Below are 15,774 nucleotides of genomic sequence, written 5' to 3' on the forward strand. Positions count from 1 at the left end.
GTTTTTCTCGCTCTTGTCTGGTGATGACTATCGAGGAGTCCCTCCGTACTCTTGCCCATTGCGGCCGCTCTGTGGTTTTTGTGTGGACCCCGAGTCATGTCGGCATCCCAGGTAATGAACGGCTTGACAGGCTGGCCAAACAGGCTGTTGGTGCACTGGCTCTGGAGATTGGCCCTTCGGAGTGTGATCTCCAGTCCTTTTTGCGGCAGAAGGTCCTTGGTACTTGGGGTGACGAATGGCGCACCCTGCCTTCACCCAACAAACTTCAGGTCATCAAGGAGACTACCGGTGTGTGGCGCTCCTCCTTGCAGGCCTCTCACAAGGACTCCGATGTACTCTGCCAGCTACGCATTGGCCACACCTGCCTGACGCACAGTTATTTATTGCACCGTGTGGGCCCACCCCTCTCTCACTGTGGTTCAGCGTACAGTGATCCACATTTTGTTGGACTGTCCACTTTTAACTGCGCTCAGGCAGACGTTTGTGCTCCCTGATATGCTCCCTGCACTTTAACAGATGATGCTGCAATGGCAGGCATAGTTTCGAGTTTTATTCGCACAAGGGGCTTTTATCGCTCAATCTGAGGGTTTGTTTCTTTTGAGTGTTGAGTCTGGCCTTTGCCCTATGGTTTTATATTGGGTTTTTTAGTGTGTCTGTTGGTGATTGGCTTTTCCCGTTTTTTGTTTCCATGGTCGGCTAACCACTGTGAAACTATGTGTACTCTTATTTCCTTTCTTCTGGTCTTTGTCTGTGTCTTTCTTGTTCTCTCTGTTGCTTGTTTTTCTTCCTTGTGGGTGTTTCATGGTCGTGGAAAAAAGGGACCGATGGCCTTTGTAGTCTGGTCCCTTCAACCCCCCACAAACCAACCAAACCGTACTAGGGCTATTTTTATAATGAGGTTTTGTTGCCATGACTCGGAGCAAGGAGCAATGTTTTCATGGCTGAGAAATGCATTACTGTAGTACTTTTCAGATGAAAAATAACATTAAAAGACAAATAATGAAACACATTTTGTTCACTTCATTATTAATACTGTACCTGTAGAATACCTTACTTTTGGGTACAGAAAAATTCACTTATTGTCCTTTGTTTCTTTTCTCTAAAAGATTCCTTTGTGAATATTGTCTTTATCTCCTCTAACGCAATCAATTTCTGCGCTGAAACGCTGGGGATTGAAGATGCTACCTGCTGAGTGGTTTCCAGCTGACCTATTAGCTCATCAGAATCTTCAATAGGTGAATGATGCTTTAACTCCTCGATAGTAGATTTGTCGGTATATGCTTCTAACACCAACGCCTCGTCATCCACTGACAAGTATTCAACTACTGAAGCACCTATGGTTTTACCAGTAACTGCTGAATAAATCTCCAGATAACTTTGAATATCATCCTGGGTTATTTAATCCACCACAACATTCTCACCGACATCTTCACTTTAGGAAATTCTTGCATTTTTCCAGCAGTTCACAATCACATTCGGCTGTACACTGTTCCAGTAACTAGCAATCATGTCACAAACCTGCTTCACATTGAAGCTGTTGGAATTGCTCACCCCATCTTTCAATGTTTGCAATCATGTGTTAAACTTAACATGGATGGTATTTTGTCTTAAAGTTCTTAATTTTCCCCAGCACTGCAATTTTCTTATTCTTCATTAACATCTCTTTATCAAGTGCAAGCAACCACTCACTAAAAAGAGTAGACATCATCCATGCTTTTCAATTTGCCTTGTAATTGACTGCAGTAAAAGAAATCACATTCACAATACGTCTGTAGCAAAACATTACAGCTGAAGCTATACTGTACTGAATTAACTTATAAATTACAGGAAGGTAAAATAAAATGTATGTACCCTGTTACCTGGTAAGCTTCTTACATTTTTGAAGCACCATGGGTTTGCTGATAGTCTGATCACCAGTGGTGTCAATTTGTGTGTCCCTGATGCACTGCTGCAGGGAAGAACAGTTAGGCGTACTTTAACTTGCTTCCCCCCTTAACACTTCTCTCCTCTAAAGGCCATCGTTTTCTCTGGTACCAGCTGATAAAACAATCCCGTCCCACCTGCATTGTACAAATATTCAGGATTGTATTTTTCTAACAGTTTACACATGGTGTTTTTCCTCCAACATTCTGCATCACCTAAAGATGCTGATTTTTCTTCTCCTCTAATCGCTTTAAAAATGATCCCATGCCTGACCTTAAATCTTTGCAACCGTCCTTTACTTGCCTTAAAATTAGAATCAGCAAGCAATTAAAACTTTTTGACAAATCAATGGACCATCAATTGGTACATTCTGTGCATAGGTCTCATTAAACCACTGCAGTTTAGCGCTGTCCACATCATCAGCAGCAGCCATCTTCATTCTTTTTCTCGACAGGTTAAATTTGCCACTTACAAAACTTTCTTCAATTTCTTTTCATTTTTTATGGATTGTAGATAATGTCGATCGTGCAAGTCCATACTTCCTCACCACATCTACTTGTTTCGTTCCATTATCATTGTCTTTGAAAACCTCTGTTTTTGTCTCCAACCTTATTTATTTTTGAGTTCCAGTCGTTGTCCAAATTTTAGCAAAGTCCAAACTGTTTTCATCAATCAAAAACATTCACAAATTGCAAAAATCATGCAGATAAGCTGCTTGTGAGCCCAACAAAACACTTCTGTTTGCTACTGAATCTCAACAACAGACAAACTAAACACTCGTTCAAACAAAGGAACTCTCTGACATTTGCCGCTCAGCACAGCCCGCCTGTGGCTGTATGCTATTCTCTTTACCGCTAGGATAAACACAATTTTGTGTAGCGAAACTTCAGGAAATAAAGCGCTGAAAGTCTAGTAGCTAAGTAAACAACACATACCACTATAGTGAGCTTCATAGAAGTAGGAAATAGTAAATTGCTCAAAATTTTGTCTTCGTTATAACTGGGTGTTGCTAAATTAAGCTCATCATTTTAATTAGGGTAATTAACATAGTACATATAGGAAATCAGCCGGGACCATATAAAATTGTTGCTGTACCCGGGTTTATCGTTGTATTGGTAATTGTTGTATGGAGGTTTGATTGTAATAATATCAATAATAATAATTTTGGAATTTAGCCACAAAATTTTGTTCTTGAAGTATGCTTCTGTTTTTTTGTTTTGTTTTTTGTATGTATAGAGAAAATGTATTTTTTTCCCTACAGCCAACCCATCCAAAGCTGCCTTGAAACAAAAAAAGAAACGAGAAGCTAAGAAGGCACGGAAAGAGCAAGACAATTCTCAGGTAGTTACAAATGGAGAATCAGCTCCAGTAACCTCACACACAGTAAAGCTCCCACCTGCAATTGCAGAAGTGGAAATGCCCGACGATCCCGAGAAAAGCAAGAAAATCAAGAAGATAAAGAGTGTAAGTTAATTATTTATTCTTAACGTGTGCAGAGAGAGAGAGAGAGAGAGAGAGAGAGAGAGAGAGAGATTGATTCCACGTGGGAAAAAAATATCTAAAAACAAAGATGATGTAACTTACCAAACGAAAGCATTAGTATGTTGATAGAGACACAAACACGCATACAAAATGCAAGCTTTTGCAACCCACGGTTGCTTCATCAGGAAAGAGGGAAGGAGAGGGGGAAGACGAAAGGATGTGGGTTTTAAGGGAGAGGGTAAGGAGTCATTCCAATCCTGGAAGCAGAAAGACTTACCTTAGAGGGAAAAAGGGACACGTAAACACTTAAGCGCGCACGCTCACACACACACACACACACACACACACACACACACACACACACACACACACACACACACACACACACACACAATATATATATATCAGTCTGCACATATACAGACACAAGCAGACATATATAAAGGCAAAGAGTTTGGGCAGAGATGTCAGTTGAGGCAGAAGTACAGAAGCAAAGATGTTGTTGAATGACAGGTGAGGTATGATCGGCGGCAACTTGAAATAGCGGAGGTTGAGGCCTGGTGGGTAACGGGAAGAGAGGTTATATTGAAGGGCAAGTTCCCATCTCCGGTGTTCTGATAGGTTGGTGTTAGTGGGAAGTATCCAGATAACCCGGATGGTGTAACACTGTGCTAAGATGTGCTGGCCGTGCACCAAGGCATGTTTAGCCACAGGGTGATAATCATTACCAATAAACACTGTCTACCTGTGTCCGTTCATGTGAATGGGCAGTTTGTTGCTGGTCATTCCCACATACAAAGCTTCACAGTGTAGGCAGGTCAGTTGGTAAATCATGAGGGTGCTTTCACACGTGGCTCTGCCTTTGATTGTGTACACCTTCCGGGTTACAGGACGGGAGTAGGTGGTGGTGGGAGGGTGCATGGACAGGTTTTACACCGGGGGTGGTTACAAGGGTAGGCACCAGGGGGTAGGGATTTTGTAGGTATGAACCCAGATGTTACAAAGGTTAGGTGTACGGCGGAAAGACACTCAATGGGGAGGATTTCATGAAGGATAGATCTCATTTCAGGGCAGGATTTGAGGAAGTTGTATCCCTGCTGGAGAGCAGTCTAATCCAGTCCCGGAAGGTATCCTGTCACAAGTGGGACACTTTTGAGGTTGTTCTGTGGGAGATTCAGGGTTTGAGGGGATGAGGGAGTGGCTCAGGTTATTTACTTCTGTACCAGGTCAGAAGGGTAGCTGTGGGATGCGAAAGCTGTTTTCAGGTTGTTGGTGTAATGGTTCAGGGATTCAGGACTGGAGCAGATTCATTTGCCACGAAGACCTAGACTGTAGGGAAGGGACCGTATGATATGGAATGGGTGGCAGCTGGTCACTGTCTTAATGAAGGTACTGTTGCTTGTTGGTGGGTTTGATGTGGACGGGTCTGTGAAGCCGGCCATTGGGCAGTGGAGGTCAACGTCAAGGGAAGTGGTGTGGGATTTGGAGCAGGACCAGATGAATCTGATGGAACCAAAAGGAGTTGAGGTTAGAGAGGAAATTCTGGAGTTCTTCTTCACTGTGAGTCCAGATCAGGAAGATGTCAGCAATAAATCTGTACCAAACTTTGGGTTGGCAGGCCTGGGTAACCAAGAAGGCTTCCTCTAAGCGACCCATAAATAGGTTGGCGTACGAGGGTGCCATCCTGGTACCCATGGCTGTTCCCTTTAATTGTTGGTATGTCTGGCATTCGAAAGTTAAGAAGTTGTGAGTCAGGATGAATGAGGGAAGAGGTTTTAGGTAGGGTGTGGCAGGTGATCGGCATGAAAGGAAGTGCTCCATCGCAGTGAGGCCCTGGATGTGCGGAATATTTGTGTATAAGGAAGTGGCATCAGTGGATGGTTAGTGTCTCTATCAACATACCAACGCTTTCGTTTGGTAAGTTACATCATCTTTGTTTTTAGATATATTTTTCCCATGTGGAATGTTTCCCTCGATTATATTCATATCATTAATTTTAACCCAACAATTACGTTTGTTATTGTCACTGTTGCATTTCGAAATCTTTTCTGTCAGCTTACTTTCTCTTTTCGTTTGTGCAAATAGTTTCACTTTGTATTCACCTTCTCCTTTTTACCGTAATCTGACATACAATTTTATCCTGCCTATATATACTCAGTAATACGTAACTCAGTTCCAACCCATGACCAAAAACTTTTTCTGCTTTCAACACTATCGCTGCTATAATATCCACTGTTCCCCATTCACAAACAGTTCCTTTCATCTATTAAACAACAATTTTGGCTAGTTCTAACAACTTTGGCTTTATTTCTGTTTCCGTTTTTCCCACATCACTGGTCATTTTCAGCTGCTACCCACAGTTTTTAACGTCATTATTTCTTCATCAGACAATTGTTAGCCTTATCTTCATAATCTGCCACCACATTTAATACATTTACATGCAGTCTTATAGAAATTTTCCGAATTTCTCTATCCTTTAACGTATTTTGGAGGCAACACAACTACCTAACCTTTGTGCACATCGTTGTTTACCAATCCCGGTTCACCACAGGATCAACATCGCTCACCTTTAACTAACACTTTTTCGACTTTTTTCTCACCAGATCTCCAGTTGCTTTCTAGTTCACCTTTATCTCTCCCCATAAATTTTTAATTTTATTTTCATTTCAGCCTCATGTTACACTTTCCACCTTCTAATACCATGTCACCCTCACAACATCCCCACAATGACCCCATTAAGTTTTATTTACATTCCCTCTGCAAACATTCCTTCGCTCTAGCCAGATGATGCTCCAATATTTTATTTACTCAGGCTTGTCTGACATTTGGCATTACCCCCAAAGGCCTCACACATAAAGTTCCCCTCTCTGGCTGTAACTCTTCTTTCCATTAGTCCATATACCAGTTCCAAACTGAACAATCCATAGCCCTCACCCGCCTAATCCTTCACCTACACATCAGCTCAGCAAATGAACACACCCGTCAACTCCTACCCTTAAAAAAATCCTCAGTCTTTCCTCTCCCACATCCACATTGGCTGTTCAGAGCATTCTTTTACAGGCCAACTGCAAATTAGAACAGCATGCCACCCTCCACCTCAAAAAACTATCCAATCTCCTGGTTTCCCACCTCTGGAAAGGCAACTCACTCACCCTCCACAACCTTTCCAGCAAACCTCAACATCCTCTTATTGCACACAGACCCAGTGTCTCCCATCTACTCAATCTCCCACTTCCAGCTCCACTCCCCCCAAAACCTCAAAATTCTAATCAACACAATCTGGAACCACAACACTGTAATTCAGCAGTTAACCTTTCCTCTGTCCTATCCAAAGGCCTCACCTTCAGCCTTACTTCCAGATTCAACTGAACAGCCCTCGTCAAAGATTTACTGTCCTACACTCGTACTCTCTGCTGGAAATATCACTTTGCCGTGTAGAAAAAAATCCTAATCCTACTCCTAATGATCCAACTCCCCAAGACACTATCCAAATTGAACCCTGCCTGGAACAGTTCTGCCCTCCGCCACAGCAGGACCCACCTCCTCTTCCTCAAAATCACCCTCTCCAAACTTTCCAGGAATTTCTCACTTCCAGCCTTGCCTCTAAAACCTTTTTGAGAAACCTTAATCCTACTCCCAACATCACCACAGCTGAAGCCCAGGCTATCCGTGATCTAAAGGCTGACCTATCCATCGTCATTCTTCCGGCGGACAAGGGTTTCACGATCGTGATACTTGATGTCGAGAGTATGTGGCTGAGGGGCTGCTCCAGCTTTCAGACAATACTACATACAAAGATTGCCAAGGTAATCCCATTCCTGATGTCCAGGCGGAGCTTCAAGGAATCCTCAGAACCTTAACCCCCTACAAAACCTTTCACCTGACTCCATCAACCTCCTGACCCCACTGACACCCCGCACCCCTACCTTCTACCTACTTCCTAAAATTCACAAACCCAATTATCCCGGCTTCCCCCTTGTAGCTGGTTACCAAGCCCCCCACAGAAGGTATCTCTGCCTACATAGATAAACACCTTCCACCCATTACAAATCTGTTACCCCCAGAAACCATCCTTGTAACCATTGATGCCACTTCCTTATACACAAATATTCCGCACGTCCAGGGCCTCGCTGCATTGGAGCACTTCCTTTCATGCCAATCAACAGCCACCTTACCTAAAACCTCTTTCCTCATTACCTTAGCCAGCTTCATCCTGACTCAAAACTTTTTCACTTTCGAAGGCCAGACATACCAACAATTAAAGGGAACAGCCATGGGTACCAGGATGGCCCCCTTGTAAGCCATCCTGTTTATGGGTTGCTTAGAGGAAGCCTTCTTGGTTACCCAGGCCTGCCAACCCAAAGTTTGGTACAGATTTATTGCTGACATCTTCCTGATCTGGACTCACAGTGAAGAAGAACTCCAGAATTTCCTCTCCAACCTCAACTCCTTTGGTTCCATCAGATTCACCTGGTCCTACTCCAAATCCCATGCCACTTTCCTTGACGTTGACCTCCATCTGTCCAATGGCCAGCTTCACACGTCCGTCCACATCAAACCCACGAACAAGCAACAGTACCTCCATTATGACAGCTGCCACCCATTCCACATCAAACGGTCCCTTCCCTACAGCCTAGGTCTTCGTGGCAAACGAATCTGCTCCAGTCCTGAATCCCTGAACCATTACACCAACAACCTGAAAACAGCTTTTGCATCCCGCATCTACCCTCCCGACCTGGTACAGAAGCAAATAACCAGAGCCACTTCCTCATCCCCTCAAACCCCGAACCTGCCACCGTTGGGTAAGCAGCTGCAGCAGCAAGTCGTATACTCCTAGCTCACTCATTTGTTACATAGTTTAATTCTTAATTTCTTTGCGTGTTTTTGATACTTGCATTGTTTAATTCATAAATTTCGGGCGTATTATAGTATTTGAGAGTTGTAGCATCGCGTTTTAGTACCTGAAAAGTGTAAAATCACGTAGTCTCCTTCCTCCGCCGAGCAGTGTATCAGCAGTGCGCAAGTAGCAGCATTACTGCATTTACTAGGCAATCTTGTATTTTAATAACCTTTTAAATTTTGTGTCGATTTGTTTGCACTCTCTGTAGATTAGTTCAGATGTTCTTTGCACAACAGTCTTTAGCATGGATATGGACTGCAACTGCTGTGTTCGGATGCAGGCTGAGTTGGCATCCCTTTGCTCCCAGCTTCAGGCAGTGTTGGCTTCGGTCATACAGCTTGAGGCTGTTGCCAATGGGCATCACTGTGGGGGTCTGGATGGGGGTTTGTCGGGGACGACCAGCTCATCCCACGCATCCCCCGATTGGACTACGACTGTGGTTGCCCAGGATACTGCCCGCATTGAGGCTGATCCCTCACCTGTGGTAGAGTGGGAGGTCGTCCCAAGGTGTGGCAGGGGGCGAAAGACATTCCGGAGGGCTGAATGGAAGGCCTCTCCAGTTTGTCTGACGAACCGGTTACAGGCTCTGTCTCAGGCTGATACTGATCTTCGGCCTGACATGGCTGCTTGTCCTGTTCCAGAGGTTGCCTCTCGGTCTGCAAGATCCGGGCGGTCGCAGATGGTGGTCTTACTGGTAGTTGGGAGCTCCAATGTCAGGTGCATAATGGGGCCCCTTAGGGATATGGCAGCAAGAGAGGGGAAGAAAACCAATGTGCACTCCGTGTGCATACCGGGGGGGAGTCATTCCAGATGTGGAAAGGGTCCTTTCGGATGCCATGAAGCTTACAGGGTGGTTGCTCATGTCGGCACCAATGATGTGTGTCGCTATGGATCGAAGGAAATCCTCTCTGGCTTCCGGCGGCTATCTGATTTGGTGAAGACTGCCAGTCTCACAAGTGGGATGAAAGCAGAGCTCACCATCATTGACAGGACTGACTTTGGACCTTTGGTACAGAGCCGAGTGGAGAGTCTGAATCAGAGGCTGAGACGGTTCTGCGACTGTGTGGGCTGCAGATTCCTCGACTTGCGCCATAGGGTGGTGGGGTTTCGGGTTCCGCTGGATAGGTAAGGAGTCCACTACACGCAACAAGCGGCTACACGGGTAGCAGGGGCTGTGTGGCATGGGTTGGGCGGTTTTTTAGGTTAGATGGCCTTGGGCATGTACAGAAAGGGCAACAGCCTCATCGGGTGCGGGGCAAAGTCAGGACATGCGGGGACCAAGCAGCAATCGGTATTGTAATTGTAAACTGTCGAAGCTGCGTTGGTAAAGTACCGGAACTTCAAGCGCTGATAGAAAGCACCGAAGCTGAAATCGTTATAGGTACAGAAAGCTGGCTGAAGCCAGAGATAAATTCTGCTGAAATTTTTACAAAGGTACAGACGGTGTTTAGAAAGGATAGATTGCATGCAACCGGTGGTGATGTGTTCGTCGCTGTTAGTAGTAGTTTATCCTGTAGTGAAGTAGAAGTGGATAGTTCCTGTTGAATTATTATGAGTGGAGGTTACACTCAACAACCAAGCTAGGTTAATAATTGGCTTCTTTTACCGACCTCCCGACTCAGCAGCATTAGTGGCAGAACAACTGAAAGAAAATTTGGAATACATTTCACATAAATTTTCTCAGTATGTTAAACGGCCTTGCTGTGGTGGTACTGCGAACGGCTGAAAGCAAGGGGAAACTACAGCCGTAATTTTTCCCGAGGGCATGCAGCTTTACTGTGTGATTAAATAGTGATGGCGTCCCCTTGGGTAAAATATTCCGGAGGTAAAATAGTCCCCCATTCGGATCTCCGGGCGGGGACTACTCAAGAGGACATCGTTATCAGGAGAAAGAAAACTGGCGTTCTACGGATCGGAGCATGGAATGTCAGATCCCGTAATCGGGAAGGTAGGTTAGAAAATTTAAAAAGGGAAATGGATAGGTTAAAGTTAGATATAGTGGGAAGTAGTGAAGTTCGGTGGCAGGAGGAACAAGACTTCTGGTCAGGTGACTACAGGGTTATAAACACAAAATCAAATAGGGGTTATGCAGGAGTAGGTTTAATAATGAATAAAAAAATAGGTGTACAGGTAAGCTACTACAAACAGCATAGTGAACGCATTATTGTGGCCAAGATAGATACGAAGCCCACACCTACTACAGTAGTACAAGTTTATATGTCAACTAGCTCTGCAGATGATGAAGAAATTGATGAAATGTATGATGAGATAAAAGAAATTATTCAGGTAGTGAAGGGAGACGAAAATTTAATAGTCATGGGTGACTGGAATTCAAGAGAAGGAAACATAGTAGGTGAATATGGATTGGGGGAAAGAAATGAAAGAGAAAGCCGTCTGGTAGAATTTTGCATAGCTAATACTTGGTTCAAGAATCATAAAAGAAAGTTGTATACATGGAAGAATCCTGGAGATACTAAATGGTATCATATCAAGTTTTAAATTGTAAGATATTTCCAGGGGCAGATGTGGACTCTGACCACAATCTATTGGTTATGAACTTAAAACTGAAGAAACTACAAAAAGGTGCTAAATTAAGGAGATGGGACCTGGATAGACTGAAAGAACCAGAGGTTGTAGAGTGTTTCAGGGATAACATAAGGGAACAATTGACAAGAATGGGGGAAAGAAATACAGTAGAAGAAGAATGGGTAGCTTTGAGGGCTGAAGTAGTGAAGGCAGCAGACGATCAAGTAGGTAAAAAGACGAGGGCTAGTAGAAATCCTTGGGTATCAGAAGAAATATTGAATTTAATTGATGAAAGGAGAAAATATAAAAACGCAGTAAACGAAGCAGGCAAAAAGGAATAAAAACATCTCAAAAATGAGATCGACAGGAAATGCAAAGTGGCTAAGCAGGGATGGCTAGAGGACAAATGTAAGGATGTAGAGGCATATCTCACTAGGGGTAAGATAGATACTGCCTACAGGAAAATTAGAGAGACCTTTGGAGAGAAGAGAACCACTTGTATGAATATCAAGAGCTCAGATGGAAACCCAGTTCTAAGCAAAGAAGGGAAGGCGGAAAGGTGGAAGGAGTATATAGAGGGTTTATACATGGGCGATGTACTAGAGGACAATATTATGGAAAGGGAAGAGGATGTAGATTAAGACGAAATGGGAGATAAGATACTGCGTGAAGAGTTTGTCCGGGCACTGAAAGACCTGAGTCGAAACAAGGCCCCGGGAGTAGATAACATTCCATTAGAACTACTGACGGCTTTGGGAGAGCCAGTCATGACAAAACTCTACCATCTGGTGAGTAAGATGTATGAGACAGGAGAAATACCCTCAGACTTCAGGAAGAATATAATAATTCCAATCCCAAAGAAAGCAGGTGTTGACAGATGTGAAAATTACCGAACTATTAGTTTAATAAGTCACAGCATCCAGTATTAGAATCGGAATTTAAAAGAGCTTTGGAGGACTTACGGTTAAATAAGGCAGAAGGGATAGATAACATTCCATCAGAATTTCTAAAGTCATTAGGGGAAGTGGCAACAAAACGACTATTCACGTTGGAGTGTAGAATATATGAGTCTGGCGACATACCATCTGACTTTCAGAAAAGCATCATCCACACAATTCTGAAGACGGCAAGAGCTGACAAGTGCGAGAATTATCGCACAATCAGCTTAACAGCTCATGCATCGAAGCTGCTTACAAGAATAATATACAGAAGAATGGAAAAGAAAATTGAGAATGCGCTAGGTGACGATCAGTTCGGCTTTAGGAAAAGTAAAGGCACGAGAGAGGCAATTCTGACGTTACGGCTAATAATGGAAGCAAGGCTAAAGAAAAATCAAGACACGTTCATAGGATTTGTCGACCTGGAAAAAGCGTTCGACAATATAAAATGGTGCAAGCTGTTCAAGATTCTGAAAAAAGTAGGGGTAAGCTATAGGGAGAGATGGGTCATATACAATATGTACAACAACCAAGAGGGAATAATAAGACTGGACGATCAAAAACGAAGTGCTCGTATTAAGAAGGGAGTAAGACAAGGCTATAGCCTTTCACCCCTACTCGTCAATCTGTACATCGAGGAAGCAATGATGGAAATAAAAGAAAGGTTCAGGAGTGGAATTAAAATACAAGGTGTAAGGATATCAATGATACGATTCGCTGATGACATTGTTATTCAGAGTGAAAGTGAAGAAGAGTTAAATGATCTGCTGAACGGAATGAACAGTCTAATGAGTACATAGTATGGTTTGAGAGTAAATCGGAGAAAGACGAAGGTAATGAGAAGTAGTTGAAATGAGAAAAGCGAGAAACTTAACATCAGGATTGGTGGTCACGAAGTCAATGAAGTTAAGGAATTCTGCTACCTAGGCAGTAAAATAACCAATGACGGACGGAGCAAAGAGGACACCAAAAGCAGACTCGCTATGGCAAAAAAGGCATTTCTGGCCAAGAGAAGTCTACTAATATCAAATATCGGCCTTAATTTGAGGAAGAAATTTCTGAGGATGTACGTCTGGAGTACAGCGCTGTATGGTAGTGAAACATGAAGTGTGGGAATACCAGAACAGAAGAGAATCGAAGCATTTGAGATGTGGTGCTATAGACGAATGTTGAAAATTAGGTGGACTGATAGGTAAGGAATGAGGAGGTTCTATGCAGAATCGGAGAGGAAAGGAATATGTAGAAAACACTGATAAGGAGGAGGGACAGGATGATAGGACATCTGCTAAGACATGAGGGAATTACTTCCATGCTATTAGAGGGAGCTGTAGAGGGCAAAAACTGTAGAGGAAGACAGAGATTGGAATACGTCAAGCAAATAATTGAGGACGTAGGTTGCAAGTGCTACTCTGAGATGAAGAGGTTAGCACAGGAAAGGAATTCGTGGCGGGCCGCATCAAACCAGTCAGTAGACTGATGACAAAAAAAGGCAGTATCTATCTTACCCCTTGTGAGATAAGCCTCTATATCCTTACATTTGTCCTCTAGTCATCCCTGCTTAGCCATTTTCCACTTCCTGTTGATCTCATTTTTGAGATATTTTTATTCCTTTTTGCCTGCTTCACTTACTGCATTTTTATGTTTTCTCCTTTCATCAATCAAATTCAATATTTCTTCTGTTACCCAAGGATTTCTACAAGCCCTCATCTTTTTACCTACTTGATCGTCTGCTGCCTTCACTACTTCATCCCACAAATCTACCCATTCTTCTTCTACTGTATTTCTTTCCCTCATTCTTGTCAATTGTTCTCTTATGCTCTCCCTGAAACTCTGTACAACCTCTGGTTCTTTCAGTTTATCCAGGTCCCATCTCCTTAATTTCCCGCCTTTTTGCAGTTTCTTCAGTTTTAACTTACAGGTCATAACCAATAGATTGTGGTCAAAGTCCACATCTGCCCCTGGAAATGTCTTACAATTTAAAACCTGGTTCCTAAATCTCTGTCTTACCATTATATAATCTGTCTGATACCTTTTAGTATCTCCAGGATTCTTCCATCTATACAAACTTCTTTCATGATTCTTAAACCAAGTGTTAGCTATGATTAAGTTGTGCTCTATGCAAAATTCTACCAGGCGGCTTCCTCTTTCATTTCTTAGCCCCAATCCATACTCACCATGTTTCCTTCTCTCCCTTTTCCTACACTTGAATTCCAGTCACCCATGACTATTAAATTTTCGTCTCCCTTCACTATCTGAATAATTTCTTTTATCTCATCATACATTTCTTCAATTTCTTCGTCATCTGCAGAGCTAGTTGGCATATAAACTTGTACTACTGTAGTAGGTGTGGGCTTCATATCTATCTTGGCCACAATAATGCGTTCACTATGCTGTTTGTAGTAGCTTACCTGTACACCTATTTCTTTTATTCATTATTAAACCTACTCCTGCATTACCCCTATTTGATTTTGTGTTCATAACCCTGTAGTCACCTGACCAGAAGTCTTGTTCCTCCTGCCACCGAACTTCACTAATTCCCACTATATCTAACTTTAACCTATCCATTTTCCTTTTTAAATTTTCTAACCTACCTGTCCAATTAAGGGATCTGACATTCCACACCCCGATCCGTAGAACGCCAGTTTTCTTTCTCCTGATAATGACATCCTCTTGAGTAGTCCCCACCCGGAGATCCGAATGGGGGACTATTTTACCTCCGGAATATTTTACTCAAGGGGACGCCATCATCATTTAATCATACAGTAAAGCTGCATGCCCTCGGGAAAAATTACGGCTGTAGTTTCCCTTTGCTTTCAGCCATTCGCAGTACCAGCACAGCAAGGCCGTTATTGCTACAAAGCCAGATCAGTCAATCATCCAGACTGTTGCCCTTGCAACTACTGAAAAGGGTGCTGCCCCTCTTCAGGGACCACATGTTTGTCTGGCCTCTCAACAGATACTCCTCAGTTGTGGTTGCACCTATGGTAGGACTATCTGTATCACTGAGGCACACAAGCCATCCCACCAACGGCAAGGTCCATGATTCGTGAGGGAGGGGGATCCTCCTGCTTATGTGCCCTGTAGTAGCGACTCTCCACCGGCTGTCACGTGGCAACCGTCGAGTTGTCACACCTGCATCTCTTCCTCCTCATGACTGTCCTCCAATGGAACGTTCGTGGCCTTCAGTCCCACAAAGAGGATTTACGGCTGCTTTTAGCATTGCAGCATTCCCCTGTTCTCTGCCTTCAGAAAACGAAATTGTGCCCTCACAAGCGCTTTGAGCTTTCACATTACTTACCAATTCGTTTTGACCTTCCTCCTGAGGTCGGCATTCTCTCATGAGGGTATCATGCTGCTCATACTGTATGACATTCATAGTCAACCCATCTTCGTGACTACCAGTTTTCAACCTGTTGCAGTTTCCATTTTCCTTCCCCACCTGACTTTTTCCCTCTGTACCATATCTACATCTACATCTACATCCATACTCCGCAAGCCACCTGACGGTGTGTAGCGGAGGGTACCTTGAGTACCTCTACCGGTTCTCCCTTCTATTCCAGTCTTGTATTGTTTGTGGAAAGGAGGAGTGTCAGTATGCCTTTGTGTGGGCTCTAATCTCTCTAATTTTATCCTCATGGTCTCTTCGCTAGATATACGTAGGAGGCAGCAATATACTGCTTGACTCCTCGGTGAAGGTATGTTCTCGAAATTTCAACAAAAGCCTGTACCGAGCTACTGAGCATCTCTCCTTCAGAGTCTTCCACTGGAGTTCATCTGTCATCTCCGTAACGATTTCGCGAGTTCTAAATGTTCCTGTAACGAAGTGTGCTGCTCCATTGGATCTTCTCTATCTCTTATATCAACCCTATCTGGTACAGATCCCACACTGCTGAGCAGTATTCAAGCAGTGGGCGAACAAGCGTACTGTAACCTACTTCCTTTGTTTTCGGATTGCTTTTCTTTAGGATTCTTCCAATGAATCTCAGTCTGGCATCTGCTTTACCG

The 15,774-nt window shown here is 43.5% G+C and overlaps 1 protein-coding gene across 1 annotated transcript in view; it reads left to right on the top strand.

Moving 5' to 3' along the window:
* LOC126277985 (eukaryotic translation initiation factor 2A) overlaps positions 1–15,774 on the top strand; it is a 147,026-nt gene that overhangs the window by 115,650 nt on the left and 15,602 nt on the right. The window contains exon 12 of the mRNA XM_049977650.1: positions 3,185–3,387. Within this exon, the coding sequence (XP_049833607.1) occupies positions 3,185–3,387 (203 nt within the window). The remainder of the gene's footprint in view (positions 1–3,184; positions 3,388–15,774) is intronic.

The sequence above is a fragment of the Schistocerca gregaria genome, chromosome 6 (genome assembly GCF_023897955.1).
Source record: "Schistocerca gregaria isolate iqSchGreg1 chromosome 6, iqSchGreg1.2, whole genome shotgun sequence".
Classification (NCBI taxonomy): domain Eukaryota; kingdom Metazoa; phylum Arthropoda; class Insecta; order Orthoptera; family Acrididae; genus Schistocerca; species Schistocerca gregaria.